The sequence below is a fragment of the Podarcis muralis genome, chromosome 9 (assembly GCF_964188315.1).
Source record: "Podarcis muralis chromosome 9, rPodMur119.hap1.1, whole genome shotgun sequence".
Classification (NCBI taxonomy): Eukaryota; Metazoa; Chordata; class Lepidosauria; order Squamata; family Lacertidae; genus Podarcis; species Podarcis muralis.
Genome location: NC_135663.1, coordinates 14,257,273 through 14,278,961, shown reverse-complemented (window position 1 = coordinate 14,278,961; position 21,689 = coordinate 14,257,273). Strand labels below are relative to the sequence as shown.

At 48.0% G+C, this 21,689-nt stretch overlaps 1 protein-coding gene across 1 annotated transcript; it reads left to right on the top strand.

Annotated features, from left to right (window-relative positions):
• The first annotated feature begins 3,528 nt into the window (after positions 1-3,528).
• Positions 3,529-20,099, top strand: NKX6-1 (NK6 homeobox 1). Its single transcript, XM_028744172.2, has 3 exons — positions 3,529-6,415; positions 8,713-8,885; positions 18,201-20,099. Exons 1-3 carry the CDS (start codon positions 5,758-5,760, stop codon positions 18,456-18,458), a joined length of 1,089 nt encoding a protein of 362 aa, XP_028600005.1. The 5' UTR covers positions 3,529-5,757; the 3' UTR covers positions 18,459-20,099.
• The last annotated feature ends 1,590 nt before the right edge of the window (positions 20,100-21,689 follow it).

Genomic DNA, 21,689 nt, shown 5'->3' with positions numbered 1-21,689 from the left:
AGGAAACAGAGGTTGCCCAGCGAGGGCGAGAGGTTTTTCTGGAAGCAAATGCACACACGCGCAATTTCCGCGTCGGGACTGCGACCCTTAAATAGGAAGTGAGTTCTTTCTGCACCCCGGAAGGAAAGAATGTTGCCTCCATATGCCTGAATTAAAGGGGATGTTTGTTTGTTTGTTTGTTTGTTTGTTTCAATGCCCGCCTCCATGGGCGTAACCATGTTTTATGTTACGGCAGGACACGCATCTGTCATCACCCTCTGCCTGGCTCTGTCCAGGAGATTCGGAATGAAATATCTCAGCAAAAGTTGTTTTAAATTATTCCTTTGACCCCCAAGTGCTCAGAAAAATCAAAATCTTTCTACAATTTCTACTTTTAGTGAAGTATTTTTATTTATTTACTTGATTTAAGGTAAAATCAAGCGCATGTCCACCTCAATACCGAAAACTGAACTCTTGCACTGAAAAATAGATCACGTTCAACTTTCTCCCACGAAGACCGGCACCAGCACCAAAACAACCCGTTTCTTATACGCGGGACTTTCTGAGCGCTCGGCGCGCTTTCCACAAGTCGCCTTGCAGGCAGGTTACTAGCTCCTCCATCTCAGAATTGACTTCCCCGGGGCCTCGGGTTTTCCCTGTATCCGGCTGCTGCTGCTACTTGCTCCTTTTGGAACAGTAGGCGCCGGGGATCGAACCGGGGACCTTACCGCATGCAAGGCACGTGCTCTGCCGCTGAGCTATTCTGATCCCACCCCCGCCTCCGACCCTATAGGTGGGTCGGCGTTACTGTTCCAGACAGCGACGGGTTGAGGTTGCGAGAAGTCACGGCCAACACTTCTGCCTCGGATCCTCTGCGCGTGGTAACGAAGAGGATAACATGCCTTTGTTGTGACAGGACTTTATAGCTGGGCAGAAATTCCACAGGTGGGGGGATTTTTCCCAGAATGGAGGGACGGGAACTTGAAAGCCTCACCTGTTGAATTTTTGCTGCAGCCGTTTAAAGAGAGAGGAACCCTGTCAATGAGTTGAGAGTGGGGAGGCGGCAATCCTAGAAAGGGATTCTAGGATTGCCGTATTTTGAAGAGCAAAAAGTTGCCAACTTCTGCTTTTAGCGATGGGTCCCTATGACGACTCTCATTTTACATACCCATGAAAAAGAGGACGTGTCCTGGAAAAAGAGGACATATGGCAAAACCCCGGTTGTAGCGTCAGGTTTAACTCCTCAGCAAACTCAGGTTCCCTTGGGTTAATTGCCACCTCTCCGTTTAGCCCACCTCACGGGGTTGTTGTGAGATTGGGTGCGTTTTCTGTCGCCCAGAGCTCCTTTACGGAAAGGCTCCGGGATAAGAATGGAAGCAATAAACAGAAATATATCTGCTTGATCAGGAACAAACAGCCGTTGCTCCACCGAAAGACAAAGTTTGCGTAAAGAGCGCAAAGTTCGGAAACGCGCTTAAGTTCCTGCTTTAGCGAATCTCCAGGACAATGTTAAGCTTAGGAGCTGGTCCCCATGTTACTCTAAACACGAGCGGGGGTTGTTCGTTTAAACTGGCCACTACTACCAGGCCTAGCTGGCGACGAAAAAAGAAAATCAATAAAACGACCCCCAAGGCACAGCCCGGTCCACGTCCACCTCTAAGTCCTTTTCGCTACTGGTCCGCACTTTCCCGAGCGCGTTTGCAGTCAGCTCATCCTTTCCTGTACTGTTGGGGAGCTAAAGGGACGCTTTAGCAAGGGACGTGTTTCTTTGACCAGGGAACTATATCAGAAGGGATGAAACGCGCTCACGAAACGACCCCAAAGCGACCATAAAATCCAACACACACACACATTCCGCTAAGATCACTGGTAAAACAGAGCGTCGCGTATATCCCGTTCTCAAATCGACTACTACGCCGATTCATGGGGGGCGAAGCTCCTAAACGCTTTCTGATCCGGATAGCGTCTCTTTCTCCGGCTGGCTTTTGAAAGTTGGAAAAGCTCGAACAGCAGCAGCAGCAACGACAACAACAGTAGCAACAAACAACCCGTGCAATTGATACAACCCTCGGAATATATATTTGCTAAGAACCAAGGCCATACCATCCTCAGATGAAAGTCGAGGCGCTCCTGAACTGAAAAAGGCGCAATCCTCGCGAAGTTCTGCGCGTCGCTTCCATTGAGAACGCGGAATGCTGCTGCTGCTGTTCATAAACTCTTCCCCTTTGAAACCAACGCGGCTTCCAAAAGAAGCGAACGTGGATAGGAGGCCCCAAGTTTTATAGCACGCAGCGTATTAGTTTCTATAGGCGTTTCTGGGATGGCGGCAGGGATTTGTTTTAGGGCATGGGATGAGGAATTGATTGACATGGTGGCTTGTTCACTGTTGGTTTAAAAAATCATCCCCATCCCAAATGAAGTATTCAGATTCTTTGGTGAGATCTTCATATTCTGGGGTGACCTTAGCAAGCGTTCTCGTGTGTGTGAACGTGTGGGGGGTTTGGGGGGGGGGGTCCGTCATGTTAAATATATACAAATTATCCAGTGATATCTCCATATTCCGTTCTGATCCGCGGGTGTCTTGGGGGGCGGGGGCGGGGTTGGTCATATTAAAAATATACGGTTCTTCCCACACACAAGTGATATCTTCATATTCTTGTCGGATCCAAGTAAATGTGTGTGTGAATCGGGGAGAGGGGAGTCGCCAAGTTAAAGTCACCAAAACAGCATTTGAGTCTCTAACCCAGGTAACTAACGCTTGCGTCTGCCTCCTTTGCAAAAGGGCTGGTTTGACTTTCAAAAACCTCGTCGCCGTTCTTATGCTGGGTTCCAGTTCGGGAAAACGTGTAGAAAGGAAATGGTGCTGTTGAGGAGCGGGTGGGGAGAAAGGAGACTTGGAGATCAACAAGGGTCCAGGGGAACCACACACCCCAATTAAAATATAAACTCATTTACGCCTGCCTTTGCCTTACTGCAACCCGTCAATATACGACCAGGCAAGTTGGCTTCCAGTTAGGATTGGGCGAGCTGGTTTTAATATGATGACACACACACACATACTCCGACAGACAGACGGACGGACGGACACAACCCATTTAAACAGACGAGAAGTAAAACAAGAGAGCGGGGAAAGGGCTGGCAGAAGGAGGGGGTTGCTTTACTGCCCTGCTCAGCCGAGAAAGAGAGGGAGAGGCGGAGCGGGGTTTCCAGCATCTCTATAGGTTTGTTTAAGGAGCATCACATTCATTTACACAATACTCGGGATGATGGTCCATATGGCACTTAATCAGCCTTTCAAAAGAGGTCCCCGAGAACCAGACGCGGGCCTCCTTGGGATATGATGCGTGACTTTTTTATTTTTAAGAAAGCAAAGGATCGACACAGGTTCTTCTTCGTTCTTTTTTTAAAAAAATGATTTTTTTCACGCGCTGCAAATCCTCAGATTTATTTGACACGGACGCGCTTTCTTCTTCCTCCCCAACCAATCAACCCCCCACCCTGCGCGCGCTTTCCTTCCGAGTCTCCTCCGGAGCTCCAACTTAACAGGGTCCGCGCTCAATATGCAAATGTGCGCCTTTGGCCGGCGCCGCCCCTTATCGAGGGAGGGAGGGCTGGGCTGGCCGCATCTCCCTGCCTCTCTCTCCAGATTCCTCCCCCCACCCCCCCATAAAGAAGGCAGGTCCTATAGGGAGGAGGCTGGTGCCCGCCTCTGCCCCTCCTTCCGCTGCCTCTTTTATTGACGCCTCTCCAAAGTTCTTGTCTTGCCCCCTTTATAGCGAAAGCAGACCGGGAGAGTGATGAAAATGTTTTATTGCTTTGGAGGGGCTGCGTCTTGATCTGTCAGACCGGAGGAAGAGAGATTGAGAAGCGAGGAGAAGCGGCGAGAGCAAGACGCACCGAAATCCCAGCCCGGCAAAAGCAGATTCAAGAAGGGAGAGGGGGGAAAAGGTGGTCGCGATTTTTATTTTTAAAAAGGATGAGGCGGCCGAGGAGTAAAAGCTAGACCCAGTCCAGCGATGCTCGGGGAGCGGCGAGGAAAGAAGAGCGCATCCGGACCTTCTCCTGGCGTTTAGACGGCCAGAGGAGCGAAGCGAAGCTACAAAATCCGTCCATGTCCCGGGAACAGGGAGCTCTTCTCCGCAGGCAGCCGCGCTCGGAGCCCCAGGCCGGGCGGGAGGAGAGAGCCAGCAGGAGATCCCTTTCGGACTCGGAGGCAGGAGCATGCCGAGGCCAAGAGGACCGGCTCCCAGGATCCACTGAAGTTCTGCTCCTCCTCGTCCTCCAGCAGCCGAGAGGCGAAGGCCGGGAGTCCCCGCCGTCCAGCTCGCCCGCCGGCCTGCAAGCGCCGGGAACCACAGCCTTCGCCTCGGCCGGAACTGCAGCCGCGTCTTGATCTGCGCCTTGCAAGTGAATGTGCATTTCTTCCTTCCTCCCCGCCTCCTTCTCTCCCACCCCCGCTCCAGGACGGTGGTTTTTCTTGTTTTGTTTTGTGGCGGCAAAAGACTTGACGGTTCTTCTTCTCCACCCCGCCCCCACCAACCCCCACATTTATTTCTGAAAGCTCAGTTCAGCGAATTTCTCCCCGACGAAGCAGCGAAAGAAGGACTTTAAATACCGAAGGACTTTTACCTTTCCCAGCAGGCGTCGTAGCATCCCTGAACTCCCCCCTAAAAAAAAACTTCTGCAGTCTCCCAGCTCCCCAAAGCAAGACACTTAATTTCTCTCTCTCTCTCTCTCTCTCTCTCTCTCTCTCTCTCTCTCTCTCTCTCTCTCTCTCTCTCTCTCCTCACCCGCCCCACCCCCGCTCCTAGAAGGGGGCCGCTTACAAACACCCACCCTCTTAAGAGAGGACACCAGTCATTAGACACCCTTAGATCAGGATAGACCCCCCCCCCGAGTTAGTGCTACTGTTCGCAGTAGCATGAGATTTTGTGCTCTCCAATCCTTCCTTTTTTTATCAGCAAAATCTTCTTCGGCTGGAGTTTAGTTGCATTTTTCAGAACAGTGGCCCCCAACACTGCTCTCCGCCAGTGGCTGCACCACAGGGCACCCCGAATCTCCCCTCTTTCGGAAGAAACAAGGCTGGAATCTGTCTCAGCTCCTGAACGACCCCGAGATCTAAACCTTGGGCTCCCACAGACAACCCACTCTCCGCTCTGAGACCCCAGGTTCTGGAGACCTCCCAGTGTATTTCTCGAGCGTGTTGTCTCTACGCTTCCCAGCTCTCCCAACCCTTCCGGAGCAGGGAACCCCCTTTTCAAAGCGCCCACACACCAGGGACCTCTCTCTCCACCCCTAGCAGCAGGAAGACTCATCCTGCTTTCGCAGAACTAGGACTGCTCCCCGCGCCCCGCGCCGCCTTCTGCCTTTTCTGAAAACCCTGGAAGGCGGCCTGAACCCCCAAATTGGGACGCTGCTTAGACCCAGAGCAGGGAACACCCCCAGTCCAGACAGCCTCCCTTCCTTGTACCCAAATCTCAAGGAACAAATTGCCCCTGCACCCCAACACCAGGGCGTCCTCGCTTCCACAGTACCCCGAGAATCAGCCCCTCTTCCTTCTCCCCTTCCCTTCCAACAGCGGAGCATCCCTCTCCCTTCCCGCAGTTTTAGGGGGGCTGGTCAGTCCCACCCCCTTCTCCCTGGTTCCCTCCTCCGCCCCCAATAGGAGGAACCCCCTGTCCTTTCCCCACCTCTGCCGTTCGGATCCCAGACGTCCGGCCTTCCGAGAGCGCAGGGGGTCGTCTCGGTGCAGCCCCTGGGAGGCCGCCCGGCCCGGGGATGCTGGCGGTGGGGCAAATGGATGGCACCCCCCGGCAGAGCGCCTTCCTGCTCAGCAGCCCCCCCTTGGCCGCCTTGCACAGCATGGCCGAGATGAAGACCCCTCTGTACCCCGCCGCGGCCTACCCGCTGCCGCCCCCCACAGCAGGCGCGGCTGTTCCCAGTGGACCCTCGTCCTTGTCCTGTTCCTCCTCTTCCTCGTCGTCGTCTTCCTCGGCCTCAGCCTCTCCCTCGCCGCCGCTAGGCTCCCCGACGCCGGCCGGCCTCAAGCCCCACAGCGCGGGGGCCCTGTCAGCGCTGGGCTCCCCCCCGCAGCAGCTCTCCGCCGCCACCCCGCACGGCATCAACGACATCCTCAGCCGGCCGTCCATGCCCGCCCTCGCCGTCTCCTCGGCAGCCGCCGCCTCCTCCTCGGTGGCCTCCTCGACGTCCGCCTCGCCGGCCGCCGGCCTCCTGGCTGGGCTGCCTCGCTTCAGCAGCCTCAGCCCCCCGCCGCCCCCGCCGGGCCTCTACTTCAGCCCCAGCGCCGCCGCCGCCGTGGCCGCCGTGGGGCGCTACCCCAAGCCCCTGGCCGAGCTGCCCGGCAGGACCCCCATCTTTTGGCCAGGGGTGATGCAGAGCCCGCCTTGGAGGGACGCGAGACTCGCCTGCACGCCGCGTAAGTAGCTCGGAGGGGTTCAATGGGCTTTCCTGCCCACGGGGACCCTCTTTCCCCAAGGCCAGAACCATTTCACAAAACTGCGCGCAGTGCGCACCCCGAGCTAGCCGTCTCCGCCAGCTGCAGCCCTTACCACTAGGCACTGTGGCCTCCCGGGCACGGGGATACTAAGTCTCCATGTGGCTCCTTGGACACCGCAGCCCTCACAACCCTGACCCCCAGGCAGGGGCCCCCCGGATGGGATGGGGACAAAGTCACAGGGAGAGAGAGTCGCTCCATCAAAATCTCCAGGGTTACCCACAGTGGCTGTTACGCGCAAAATATGCCCATTGAAGGACTCCGTTGACCTCTAGGACCCCCTTTCGCCGCCCATCAATTTCCTCTAGCCCTTCCCAGATGTCTCCATTGGGTACCGAGACCCTCAGTCATTGGGCCTTCAATCCAGTCCTCTCCAAAGGTCCTCTTCCTTGGGCAACGGCTGTTGTGCTCTGGCCACCAGCCTTTGCGCCCGGAATTGGAGAACTGGGCTGGATAAGCAGCGACGGGGTAGTTTAACCCGGGAGGATATGATGCATTGCCTCTCCAATTCCCATCTGCTCCCACACACTCATCCATGCAGTGTTTGAGACCCATGCTTCCTTGACACGGCCTTGTCCCTAAACTACAAAACGCCACGCACTTGTTTACAAGGTCCCGGGGACAGTTCAGGTAAGGGGCACGACGGGCGCACTGCTGCTGCTCTCATCCCTGGCATGTTCTCTGCGGGGTTACAGGAGTTTGAGACACAGTTGCTCTACATAGTTGCTACCGGGACAAACAGGTTTGAAGTAGCAAATAAATGCCCTCTAGTCCATTTCCACTCCAGCAGTACTTTAGAGGGAAACTTCGGTTTTGCAAGGCAATCCGCTTAACTGATACCGGAACCTCGGAGCCACAAGAATAACTCTTCTGCACTTTTGAGGGATGGCTTTTTAAAACTGCAGGGTGGGTGTTTTTTTGTTTTGTTTTGCACCAAGTAAACATGCACGCACAGGGCCGTGCTGCAAGAGCGAGGCTTTGGGCGCTCCTGCCCCCCCCCCCGGCTGCAGAAATTGAAGCTGTTCAAGGGAGCTTCGCCCGCCGCGGTGATTTTTGTCTACTTCTGCAGTAGTAATTGACTAGCCACGTTGCTTCTCTGTTTACCCCCAGCGGTTCTGAGGATGCGTCCGTCCTGCCTCTGCTGACGCGATGGACATTTTTGCTTCTTTTGCAAAATAAATCAACAATTTGGTTTATTTTAAAAAAGATGCATTTGCCGCAAACACGATCATTTCGCACTTTAAAATCCAGCCTAGCGGCTTGTTTTCCCTGCGCGCCCCAATCCTACTCGGAAGTAACTCCCAGAGTGTTTAGCGGGTCTTACTCCCAGGTTAGGCGCATAGGATCTCAGCAACAGGGTTAAAGGCGACCTGTCACCCCATTCCCCCCTAAATCTAGACTGCAAGGAAGGAAGAAAAGCGTGGAAAGTTTTAGTTATTCGTTTTGGCCCTTTCTCAGAGGAAATGCGAGTGGCGAATTAAGCCCCCTTGTTTCTTAAACAAACGACTTGAGCTGCAGTTGTATGCAGAGCTACTGGGGAGTAAATCTAATTCAAAACAGTTGGGTTTACTCTTGAGTAAACAAGGTTAACTCAGCTGTGTAAGACTGCTACTTGCTTGTTTGGGTTTCCCCTTTCTTTCATGGCTTTGAGGAGCTTGCGCTGTTGAAAATAGGCGGCTTGATTTTTTTTTAAAATATAAAATTCTCTGCTTTTTGGGAGGAATCTTTGATACAGGAGCGAACCTTCTGGTTTCTCAAGCAAGGGCAAAATCTTTTAACTAAACGCTTGTTGTTCTGTGGAGTCCCTCAGATGCCCTATCCTCCTGATCTTTTAAAGTTAATCGTTTTGAGTTAACATTTAATTTCTTTGGAGGACTTTCGAAACCTAAATATCAGTCTTGGACGTTGTTTTCAGAAAGGTGAACAACGATAAATTGCGTCTCCCTCTCTGTGTGTCTGCATAACTTTCTTCGATGCCTAAACCATTTCGAATTTGCACCTGTTTGTAAAACCCAGGATGCCCCCAAACCGTCGCAGTTTCTTCAAAGAGGGCAGTTTTCCATTGCGGAAATTCCCCATAGTAGGATTTTAAATACATATGTGCCGCACCACTCAGAGGGACTGCCAAGCGCGCGTATACATTTATGGCCATTGCTTTTAAAAGAACAAATAATAATAAATATCTCCATATATACCTTCCTTCCTCCCCTTCCCTCTAGATCAAGGCTCGATTTTGCTGGATAAAGACGGCAAAAGGAAGCACACAAGACCGACGTTTTCCGGCCAGCAGATTTTCGCTTTGGAAAAGACTTTTGAGCAAACGAAATATTTAGCCGGGCCGGAACGGGCGAGGCTCGCCTATTCGCTGGGGATGACCGAAAGCCAAGTCAAGGTGAGTGTAGCAGGTCAGATAAGAGCCGATCTCTGCGCCCCCCACCCCGCTCCTCCCTACTCCCTCCCCGTCTCCCCCCCCCCCGCCCGCCCCAGCCACTGCTCAGCCTGGGCGGGAGAGTGTTAAAATGCGGCCGATAAGAGGGAGATATGGGTGAACAAAAGGGATCGGGCGCGTGCCCTCCATATCGCTTTCATCTTGCAATGGACAGAGGGGCCGCGCGCGTGCCTTTCGTTACCGCATTGTTGCTGCCGCACGGATTTTGAAAGACAGGGGAAAATATAAATATAAATTCTAAGCTGTTTTTCCTAATTTGTAGCTTTAGATAATTATACATAAGAGTAAGGTACAGCTTTTTCGTTAATGATTTATTATTATTATTATTACTATTATTATTATTTAAAATACTTACTAATTATAATTATAGCATTGTTGAGTTTACAAACTGGCCCACAACTACATTTTTTACCTATTTGTTTGCAGTCAGTGCTATTCCAGTACCCCACCCCCCAAAATGAAGGGAATAGAAATGTTCTTATATTTCCAATGATCCTCTACCTCCTCAGCTTGTAAACATTCTTGCCCATCTCTTACTTCGGAAATAAGTTGTAATAAAATGGAAGAACTTCTGCCCTTCCGAAAAATAAAATAAAATCAAAGTTGTTCTGGATCGTGTTATGATTTGGGAGAAAAGGCCAACTAAATATTTTTATGGAAATATATTTATGACTTGGGGAGAAGTGGGGTTAGTACCCTACCGTTAAGGGGAGAATTTCTTTTTTTTTTAAGGAACACGATCCCAAACACCGTTGAGAACTATTGAAAATAGTATAGGCGACCCGCTCTTGAATGCATTTACTCGTGAGTAGATGCCACCGTGGATAAAGGGGTCGGGTCTGCAAGGGAGCTGAAAGGAGACTTTTTTTAGAAAAAGGGATTTCGATAGAGTGACCTTCCACCGGAAGGTGACTATTTAAGTGAGGAGGTCATTAAGAGGAACAATTTCTGGGCAGTAAGTTTCGCCCAAGTCTAATGAATCTCACGTCACTCGCGGTGGGAGTCCACGGGGCTGCTCCGGTGTGTGGATTGCAGCAGCTAATTTAGTACTGCTTTCAATACAGCATTAATGACTGCAGTCATATAAGGCGATCACTTTGGATTCGGAGCTCCGTCCAGGGGCATTAAATCAAACGGTAGTTTTGCCACTGACATCACTTGGACGGTGGTGGTTTTTGCACCTAACACGTATTTATTAGACAGCGGTAGCCGTGTGAAGTCTTTTCCAGGAGAAACAACCAAAGAGTATTGGGACGCCTTGGACTTTATTATAGGATATGCTTTCCTGGACCAAAGTCCACTTCAATCAGATGCATAGATGGACTCCAGAAACCCCAAGCTGATGCCATAATAAATGGGTTATTCTATATTATTAGATGAATTAGGTCCGTGGGCCAGAAGTCCCCCCCCCCCCAACGGTCTATTTGGAGCCACAAAACTATATTAAAGTACCAGCAACATCTAGTATTCAGCTGTAAGGCAACAGATTTAAATGCTGAGTGATTGGGTTGTGGTTCTTATAGAAATAAAGTGATCCTGAGACTGCATTCAAAAGCCTGTATTTTATACATAATTATGCATTTATACGTAGCATTCTATGTAGCTGCATAAAAGGAACAGGAAAATGAAGCGAGTGCTCCAGTAAAATGACAATCCTGTATTTTCGGATGAACCCTCATAGGGATTTATTTCCTGGTAAGCATTTATAGGATTGTACTGGAGGACTATTAAAGCTACAATCCTATAGTCCGTTGAACTGGGTGGGGCTTACTTCTGAGTATACACGTGTAGGGCCGCACTGTAATGGTTGCAAAGTTTGGTTGCGTGTGGCTTCTCTCCCAGGCTGACTTGGATTTTTAGAATTATTTTTAGCACGTGTCTGGAACCCCAGAGCCCTTCGTTTGAGCCGCAGAGATCCATTCCTTAGAATGAGGAGACAGCAGAATTAGCAGGCATAAAAAGTAGATTGAGAGCCCACGAAGGGCTCCCTCCACCGCTCCCTCGATTGTGGTTATATCAAGGGGAAACGAGGAGATGCCTTGTCGCAGAGGGTGACTGTAATGCGAGTACAGTGTATCTGTAGGGTTCCACTACCTCTCAACTCTCGCCACCCCTTTTTCCAAAGGGAAAATTCTCCAGACAACGTTTGGAACAAATGTAGTTTAACAGATTGGATGTGTGTGTGTGTTCGTGTTCAAAGAGGGTGTGTGTGTGTGTGTGTGTGTGTGTGTGTGTGTGTGTGTGTGTGTGTTCCTTTATAGATTGTCTCTTCTTCCTGAAGTTATCTAGAGACCCTCATTTGTCACTGCAAATATATGGGGAAGACCGTGAATAAATTACTGTAGTACTTGTATATACTAGGTGCAGATACCCCAGCTACTTATTGCAGTGAGTTTGGGGAGGGGGGAAAGTGTATTGTACATCAAATGTGTATTGTGAACATGACCGTGCAGTTATGGGGAATTATTATTATTATTATTAATAATACAAAAATATTTTTCTCTTGCCATGTATCTTTCTTAAGGCTACTTTCCTAATTTTCTGAGCAGATAGATGTATTATTAGAGAGATGTCTTATTAGAGGTGATGGAATGTATTTGTTGCACACCATAGCTCTTATGGACCCATTTTTCCCAGAGAAAAACCCGCAGGATTCATTTAGATCTCATTGATTTGAACAGAAGTTGAGCAGCACTAACTTTTTGCTCCGCCAAATGTGTTTATAATCTCCTGGACTAGATAAAAGTGTCCCATTGATTTCAGGGAGACGTGGATCCCAATCCTATACATATCTAATCCGAAGGAGATAATATTAGGTCTGATGAGTCTTGCTCCCAAGTACTTATGCACTTTCACCTGGAAACAGGTTCCATTGCAATCAGCTGGGCTTACTTCTGAGTTCATGCACGCAACATATGTGCATAGGATTGTAAGATTTACTCCCAAGTAACCCTTCACAACATAGTGTGAGCAATTCTTCCTGGACTGGAAACAGAGGCAGCCTCATTGAGTTCAATCCACAGAAGTTCCCTTAAGACAGGGTCATTTGCACAAATGTAGTTAGATCTAAAAGAACAACAGTCCTGCCATTTTTTGGGGGGAAAGCGTAAAGATATTAATTGTGGAGCGGGGGTGTCAGGGGGGGTTGCAATGGTTACTTTTAGCACAGTCTACTTGAGTACCCTTCTTTCAAACCACCCGGTGCCAGGGATTTATAGACCTAAGAAGGAGGAGAGCTTTCCCTTTGAATTACCCTTAAGGAAAGCAATAACAAATGAGGATGCACATATTTTGGTGTGACAGATTGGGGAGAGGGGAGTGCAGTGCAGCTTGGTATATTTTCATTTTAGTCTGGAGGGGAGGGAAAGCAAATAATCAAAAAGATGGAGAGACAGTAGTAAAACAAATAAGGGAGAAGAAAGAAGAAGTGGTGTGTGGATGTAGAGACTTTAGCAGAAAGTAAAAAGTACAAAAATGAGAGACGATCCACATATTATTATGCAAAAGCTTGTTTTAGTGCACAGATCAACATTTGCTTGTTTATGACAATCCTGCCCGCAGCTGGGCTGCTTAACTCCCGCTGTCTTCAGCAGGAGTTAAGCATCATTTGTGCAGGGAGTCAGCCCAGCTCTGGGTGCTCCTTTGGATAAAATGTCAAAGAATGAAACAAAGGTATGGGGAGCAGAGCCATTAATTAAGTTGTTAGTGCATCAGGGTGGGAAAAAGCTCCTTAGCCTTAACATAACATAAACATGCTATTTCTGGGCACCATCCAGCCACGGTTAAATACTTTTGCATGCCATTGATTTGAATAGAAGAGAGTCAAGCAAATCCTTACCTCTACTATTTGAATCAATGGCATTTAAAGGTCCGGCAGAATGTCAGCTAGATTATGTTAATGGTTGTTGTCACAATTTACATACAGCACAACCAATGCCCAGGACACTTTACAGGACAAGTAGGCCAAAGAAAAAATTGGCAGTGCAGTTCTCTGCCCCGAGAAGCCTACAGTTTAAATTTTGCCAGGAGGGGTGTGTGGGATGAAAGGAATGGAAGGAATGGGAGAGGCAAAATAAGGAAAGAATGTAGCATGACTTACTGTTTACTCAGAAGTAAATCACAGTAGTAGTAGTAATGCATAGGACTGCAGGATTGCAGAAGGGTACAAAAACTAGGAGGCTAATCTGGCCACCCTAACATAACCACAATGAAAGTACTTATATTAAGCACTCACACCGTTTTATGCAATAAATCACTCCAACACATCAACATGACTTCTGCTATAACGGCATTATCACATTATGCTAATATTTGCCTTCTTAATAATAACAACTCTATCTTGCGAAAGCTCCTTGGTCTTTGAAGAAGCAATTGTTCTTATGCAGAACAGCAACAATAAATGAATAGGTCTGTCCTGATTGCTAAGTGAGTAAGTAAGCGAATGTTATAATTTCCGTGGCAGCAATTACAATAGCTTTGCGGTGGTCACAATAATCATGGAACGGATAGCAATTATTGATATAATTGTTAACACTGGTGGGAATCATGCGCTGATGGTTTTAAAAGCTGGCAGTGAGAGTAACTGCTGCAGCTATCAAAATTACTATTATTCATTCGTGTTTTTAATAGGAGATTTATTTGCAGCGGTAGGAACGCCAATAATTAAAGAATGCTAAAATATCAGTGCACACTGTGATATGGAAAGTCAATTTGGACTATTAGTCCAAAATATCACTCGTGGCAGCAATAAAATTGGGATGCCCGGTAGCATCTTGACCTCATTTACTTGGGAAGTCCCATTAATTCCAACGGGACTCCCAGGACTACCCAGAGTTAGTAGCTCTGAATGGGGACCCACACGCATCTCAGAAGACATCCAGCGAATACACACTGTGTTGTGCATGAGGATAGCCATGCAGAGGCACATCTGCTCTGTATTGCTCATGCATGCTTAAGAATCCTTCTGCAAATGGATCCGCCTTGTTGGATGGAGGAAGTGCATTTAGACCGCAGGATTGCTGCTCTAACGATGCTAGCCATGCAATCATGACATTGGGTGAGACCTGACAGCGGTCGCTTGGTAGTGTTAGTTCACAGTGCCACTTACGACTGGCAGGAAAAGGGGCACAGTCCTGTCTACCGGCAAACTCCCTTGGGCAAACCTGGCTGAAATGAATGGGAGGCAGTAGTGCAATTGGGAAGGTAATGCTAGACTCTGGACTGAATTGTCTTATTGGGCGGGGAGTGGATGGACTCCTGAGAATCTAAGGTTTAGATGATGATGTGTGTTTTTCCATTTATTTTAAAAATGTGATAATTCAGACCATCTGCATGTTTGACTTTCTGGCTCCATCTCCTAAGTGGGGCTCTGGGCTTGTTACCGTATTTGTATCCTTATCTACTGCAGTAAGTTTGCAGATGATCTTAAAATAACAGATAAGTTAATAGTAAGTTCATGAACATGACCAAGAGCTGCTTGGTTTTTTGTTTGTTTTAATTGCTTTACCATTATAATACTAATAAAAATAATAATTTATTATTTATACCCCGCCCATCTGGCTGAATTTCCCCAACCACTTTGGGCACTTCCGATCGAGTGTTAAAAACAATACAGCATTAAATATTAAAAACTTCCCTAAATAGGGCTGCCTTCAGATGTCTTTTAAAGATAAGATAGCTACTTATTTCCTTTACATCTGAAGGGAGGGCGTTCCACAGGGCAGGCGCCACTACCGAGAAGACCCTCTGTCTGGTTCCCTGTAACCTCACTTCTCACAATGAGGGAACCGCCAGAAGGCCCTTGGCGCTGGATCTCAGTGTCCGGGCTGAACGATGGGGGTGGAGACACTCCTTCAGGTATACTGGACCGAGGCCATTTAGGTCAGCGCCAACACTTTGAATTGTGCTCGGGAACGTACTGGGAGCCAATGCAGATCTCCCAGGGATATTCCTCAACAAATTATTGTCATAAGGGTAACATAGCCAATTCATAGTTGGTCATCAAGTTTTAGAGTGATGTACGTCTGTTCTGGAAACTGCACATCATTCACAAGTGTCCCATTTCGGCTGCCTAAATCCATTGCAAAGTATTCACCACTAGAGGCATCATAGTCAACTTACTACAACATGCTGTATGTCCAACCTGCATGACTGCCCCTCAGGCCCTGCCCAGATGCCACCTCCAATGGAAGATGCCATTCATTGCCCTCCCATTCATTTTTACAGGGTCTTCCAGAGAAGCAGGTGTGAGTGGATCATGTCCAAATCATCTGGAAGTGAGAGCTAAATGTAGCATCTCCAGCAAAGAGATATATTAAGACCTGACTCAATCGCTTTAAAGAATGCTTGCAAATGTTGTAGCCGGTAACAACTTAGAAGAGCAGTTTCCTTCAAATGTGTGTTTGTGTGAAAGAGGGTGGAGAAGGCCTCTCCTAGTATCACACATGCCACACACAGTTTCTGTAATATTTGTTTTGACAATCATTTTTTTAAAAATCTCCTTTCTTTTAAACTGACCAAGGGAATTTAACGGACTTGAAAAAAGAGACTTTATTTGTACTATTGTTACCCAAGAATATTATTTAATAAAAAATATATTCAGAACCAAAACATAGACAAATGAATTTAACCAAGTGCACCAGTAACAAGTGAAATGGGGGGTCTTTATATGAGCAGTACGCAAAATGGTGCTAACTTTTCACCATAACTTTAGGATGAAAGATTGCACAATTAAACAACAGCAAAAGCAACTTTGGGTTATTGCATAAGAAGGTGCCTTATAACAAGTCAGGCCACTGGGCCTTATAACTCAGGGCTGTCTACAATGAGTAGAACATCTCTCCAGTGTTTCAGGCATTGAACATGGGACCTTGTATATGTAGAACATGGTCTCTACCACTCCCCAGTTTAAGTTGATTTGTTCAAAGGGGCAGAGTCATCCCTAGGGGTTGACTAGGTTGGCACCCACCAGGGCACAGGCCCAGGGGGTGCAAAAATTGTGCCCCTCCACTCTGACTCAGAGTGGCTTGGAACCTGCCCTGCCACCCGCCTGCTTCCTGGAATATTCCTCTGTTGTTCTGAGTTGGCAAGGCACACAGTCTTCTCTGAGCACCTTGGCAGAGGAGCTCAAGAGATGGGGTAGGGGGCATTGATACAGCCAAGGGCACAAGGCAGCCTAGGTATGCCTCTGCAAAAGGGACATTTTTTTCCTGAAGTCCTTCTGCCACAAATTCCATGGTGCATGGGAATGAATGAGAACTAGACAAGGGTCCTACTCTTCACAGCTCCCATTCATTTCAGCAAGGCTCACACAGGAGAACTTCTAGTGCATGGGGAGGGAAACTAAGGCGCGGGGGCTGGATCCGGCCCAATCGCCTTCTAAATCCAGCCTGTGGACGGTCTGGGAATCAGCGTGTTTTTACATGAGTAGAATGTGTGCTTTTATTTAAAATGCACCTCTGGGTTATTTGTGGGGCATAGGAATCCGTTCATCCCCCCCCCCCCAAATATATTCCGGCCCCCCACAAGGTCTGAGGGACAGTGGACCGGCCCCCTGCTGAAAAAGTTTGCTGACCCCTGTTCTAGTGGCTTGGACTCTTGGGCAGGGATCACTTATGACTGCAAGCAACAAACTCAAGAGTAAACCCTACCACTTTCATTAGCATTGACTTCCAAAGAAGTGGATTTATGATCCTGGTGTGGAAGGCTGCCTTGCTTTCTTTTAACTAGGTTGGTTATTGTCCCCACAGATGATGATTATTAATTTTTAACCAAATCGGCTTCAGATCTAAGCACATGGTCTTTACTGAGATACCGGTCGTTTGGAAGCTAATAGTTTGTAGAAGCAGCTGTTGCCATTGCTATAGGGTAGCTAATACAATGCCCTCCAGTCATTGAGGGACTATGGAATTATTAAAACTAATACAAAATAATTTCAAGAAGGAGGTATATTTGAGGGGAGCACAGATCTATGGGCACAACCCATTATTTAAACCCCTTTACCAGTTTGCCAGGTACAGGCAGGGTGTTCCTGTAGAATCTAGATGAAATAGAATACTAATCTCAGTGTCCATTACATACAAAACCAGGGGAGCATACACTACTTCACTTTGCATATAAATGTTGGTACTTAATTTCCTTTAATCAAGAGGCGTATGCTGGGTTTTTTTCCACATGTGCTTCTTTAGTACAATGGGGATACTCGTATGCACTGGTGGTTTTTAGCATGGAATCTTAAATTATTTGGATTAATTAACAAGGTCGCAGGTGGCGAACGACTGAAAGCAATATTGTCACGATCGTCTGAAGGCAATATGGTCTTGCTGCAGCTAAGGAGAGCTGGAGGGAGCCCTGAGTAAGCCGTCTTGAACTTCCATTGGGAGAAAAGCAGGGTGGCCCCCATTAGGGCAGGACTTCGGAGCAGAAGTTCTGGGTGCCACTCGGGATGAGTACGTCTACACAATTGACTTGCCACATTTCGAAGTAATGCAGACTGGACAGCTCAGTGGGTAGAGTTTGAGACTTAATCTCAGGGTTGTGGTTTGAGCCCCACATTGGGCATTGCAGGGGGTTGGGCTAGATGACCCTCCAACTCTACAATGACCCTTCCAACTAGAAGGCTAGATGGCTAGATGACCCTTCCAACTCTACAATGCTATCATTCTATTTTTACCACCTAAATAGGTGAGACCATCAAGTTCAAAGTGTAAACTTGCCTAACTGCACCAGTGATACGAACTAGTTGAACTAGCCATTCCATAATTAGAGGTTGCAGTTTTAATGCAGATGATGCTCCGTCAGGAATTTCTAAAGCGAGGTGTTGTGTGTGGTTTAGGGAGACGCCAGGCAAGTTTCACACTCCCCTTCCTTTCTCAAGTCTATTCGAATTAAGTTCCACTGAGTCGAATGGGGCTTGTTCCCAGGTATTTAGGTATTACCACTTTAACCTGTTGACAGGTGAGCACAGAACTCAGAATTGCGAGTCACCCCGGATTAATGGATTAATCCGGATTAAGAGTGCATATGACAGAGTCTTTGGTGAGGCCAGATCCCCTCCTTCCTGCCTGGTTAAGAACGTGAGAAGCAGGTTTAAATTCGCATCAGCGGATGATAGAGCCATCGAGCCGATCACTCCGGATTCGTTAATCCGGATCGAATGAAAAACTGCGTCTAAACGGAACTCGGGTGGCCTCGCCAGGGGAAAAAATTGGGTCTCTTGCTTTACCTCGTTTCTCTTGCTCTCTCCTCGCCCTTGTGCAGGTTTGGTTCCAGAACCGGAGGACCAAATGGCGGAAGAAGCACGCGGCCGAGATGGCTACGGCCAAGAAGAAGCAAGACTCCGAGACGGAGCGGCTGAAGGGCGCCTCGGAGAACGAGGAAGACGACGACGACTACAACAAGCCCCTGGACCCCAATTCGGACGACGAGAAGATCACGCAGCTGCTGAAGAAGCACAAGACCGGGGGCGCCAGCGCCAGCCTCCTCCTTCACACCTCGGAGAACGAGGGATCCTCCTAGACGGCAGAGATCCCGCCTAGATCCCGCCCGGTAGAAGGAGAGCGAGTGGCCCCGATCTCACCATCCATCTATCCATCCCCGACGGCTGCTTCTTCCACGACCCTGCACCCCCTCCAGACAGATGTACAGATCTATTTTTCTACCCAGAGAAGAAGGAGAAGAGGTTCCCCGACGTGTTTCAGTTTTGTTTGCTGCTGCTGCTGCTGGTGGTGGGGAATGACTGTCGGCGGGCCGGCTGTGCGGCCCCCGCTTCCCTCCCTGATTCCGCAAAGGGGATGGGCGCCGCTCGACGGCCAACTTCGTTCGCCCCTCTCTGCCCCCTGCTGGCCAGACTCAGAACTACATCCGTGGGCGACTCTGTAAATAATGGGGGGGGGGGGGAGCGAGCGGACTTCTTTGACTGTGAATATTTAACGTGTACAATACTTTGGTTTCTTGTTCGTTTGAGTGTCTGTGTGCGCGCGCGCGCCTAGAAAGAGTGCGTTGGCTGTTTGTATTTCCTTTACTCCTCCGTGTGGCTTTATTGGGGGAAAGCTCGCTTCTCAAAGTCCTTCTCGTTCGGTTTCAGTAGTGAGATTTGTGGCATATGAAAGCAGGTAGGGATTTATTTTCTGAAATAGCTCATAATTGTTCTCCTGTCCCTCTCCTTCGCTGGCTGCGCAATGTTTCTAATCGGTGCCAGAGTTGGGGCTCCGAAAAGGGAGACGGGAGACGGAAGGAAATATAACCAGTTTCGTTTCAGCGAATCGTCTTCTGTCAGTGTAAGTTTGAGGGTCACACAGGAGTCTTCATCAGACAGAAGCAGAATTTTGGGTAATGTTGGCATTTGCACAGTTGGCTACAGCCTCAGATTTGAATTTAGTCGCTCTGCTCCCCTGCACACTTCCTTGGAAGCGAGATCCTTTGAATTCATCTAGATATTCTTCCAAGTGAATGGCTACAAATTTTCCTTTATTTTCCCTCAGTTTTAATTGAGTCCTAGAAAATGAAGCTAATGATCTCTTTTGCTGTTTGCCAAGCATAAAATGTTCCTTATGTCAGATGCCAATAAGGCTATTTAATTACTAGCATCTGATTTAATTTAAATTTATTTTTTTTGTTGGTTTTTTTGTTTTTTGGAAGCAGGCCTGGGAGAGTTGAATATTTTTAAATGGTTGACCTTACCTGTTCCCAGAAAAAAAGCGTATTAAATTTGCTGTGGAGATATGTTCCAACTTTTTCCTGCTCAAAAAGAAATTCCCCCATTCGTTTTAGTTACTGTAATTGACTTTGAAAAATGTGGAGTACAGCATTGGTCTCTCCCTTTTGTATAATAACGAACACTGTAGACTGTCCATTTCCCCCCACCCTTTTTCTTTTAAAAGCTAATGATAACATTGTATTAGCATCTTAACCTTTTATTAATTTATACGAAAACCGTTCGGTTTGTAAAGAGAACAGCAGTAACAACATCCTTTGCAAGACCAGTTCAATGCCATTGCACTTTGTTTTTTTTGTTGTTTTTTTAAAAAGATAAAACAATTAAAATCAGCGACAAAACAAGACGTCTCTTGCCTGGAAGAAAGAGTGGGGGAAGGGATGTGTGAATATAATGCGATCTCGTCTGAGATTAAATAATAAAATTGGTCGTGCAGAATCTGATCAATTATTTTTGTGGCTTTCTACACTTTGCAAAAGCAATTAAAAAAAGAAGCCAAGCATCGCTTAAAAGAGAGAACTTGATAATGAAATGCGTATTGGAACAAGTGGTTGCAATTTGTAACTTTCTGGGGAAGGAAAAGTTCCGTAGTTTCCGTATTTATTCGCTGCTAGGTCGTTTGTAAACCAATACATTGCTGGGCATTTTTCAGTTGGATGAAAGAAGGATATCGCGTAATTGCCATGCGGAGTGCGGGAAGAGTAAATGTTGCAATGATACAGGAGAAGAGAGAAATAATTTGCTACTGTTAGATATTTCCTATACTGTATCTATTTAGAAAGATAGATATTTCCTATACTGTAATTAGAAAGATAGAATTTCCCACTGAATCTATAACACCAGCTCCTTATTTCCGATCAATACGATTTTAAAGTTTGTGCCCACTCCCGTCCCAAAACGAATTAGAGAAGGACTTACAAGAAGGATGGGAAACACATGCGGCCTGCTATACGTTCATAGAATCATAGAATTGGAAGGGACCTCAGGGTCATCTAGTCCAACCCCCTGCAATCTCAACTAAAGCATCCATGGCAGATGGACGTCCAGCCTCTGCTTAGAAACTTCCACGGAAGTAGAGTCCACCACCTCTGGAGGGACACTGTTTCACTATCAAACAACTTTAACTATCAGAAAGTTTTTCATCAGCCTCCTAGGAGCTGATGGGAGCTGTAGTCCAGCAACATATGACAGGTTGCAAGTTCTCCACCTTTGGACAGGTGTTACACAGCACCCACATCTAGTTAAGCGTCCAAGAACCTAAGTGTGAAGGAGCAAGACGTCCCCAAAGCCTAGCAAACGCACTAACCAGAAAGTAACCGTGACGGAAGCCAGAGCGCACGGAAACGCCCTTTACCTTCCCACCGCAGCGGTACCTATTTATCTACCTGCACAGGTGTGCTTTCGAACTGCTAGGCTGGCAGGAGCTGGGACAGAGCAACGGGAAGTCACCACCGTCGTGCGGACTGGAACCGCAGACCTTCCAATCAGCAAGCCCAAGAGGCTCAGTGGTTTGGACCACAGCGCCACCCGGTCCCTGTACCTCTCGCTACCTAGCCCCAGAGTAGGAGAAGACTTCCTCGAAAGGGGGTGGGCAGTCTCCTTCGTTGGAGGGTTGGCTGGGCCATCTGTCAAGGATTATTTAGGGTTTGACTAGATGGCCCTTGCGGGTCCCTTTCGACTCTTATGATTCTCCGTGGCTACCATCTTGCCTTATCTTACCTTGCTGGAGAGAAACAGGACTGGGTCTAGGTCAGTGCTTGCGTGAAAGAGACCTCTTTTGGGTCCACGACAGAGGAAAGGAGAGATTGCGATGTAAGCCTTTTAATACGATTTTAAATCTCAGAACCAACAGGACGGGAGAGTGATGGGTTTAGTGGAAGAGCAGATCTCCGCGTTCCCACCTGTCCCACGTGCTGTGTGGATGAGCCCCTAGCTTAAGATTTCCACAAGGGATGGTTTAGACCTTAGAGGCAAACGACCAGAAGGATCAGGGGCGCAGGTAGCTAATTTTAGATGCTGGGGCCTCGGTGAAT

Bases quoted from the DNA above. Each gene is read 5' to 3' on its own strand.
- NKX6-1 (XM_028744172.2), top strand. From the start codon at position 5,758: ATGCTGGCGGTGGGGCAAATGGATGGCACCCCCCGGCAGAGCGCCTTC. The intron at 6,416-8,712 runs GTAAGTAGCTCG...CCTTCCCTCTAG, and splicing joins GAGACTCGCCTGCACGCCGC to ATCAAGGCTCGATTTTGCTG. The intron at 8,886-18,200 runs GTGAGTGTAGCA...GCCCTTGTGCAG, and splicing joins TGACCGAAAGCCAAGTCAAG to GTTTGGTTCCAGAACCGGAG.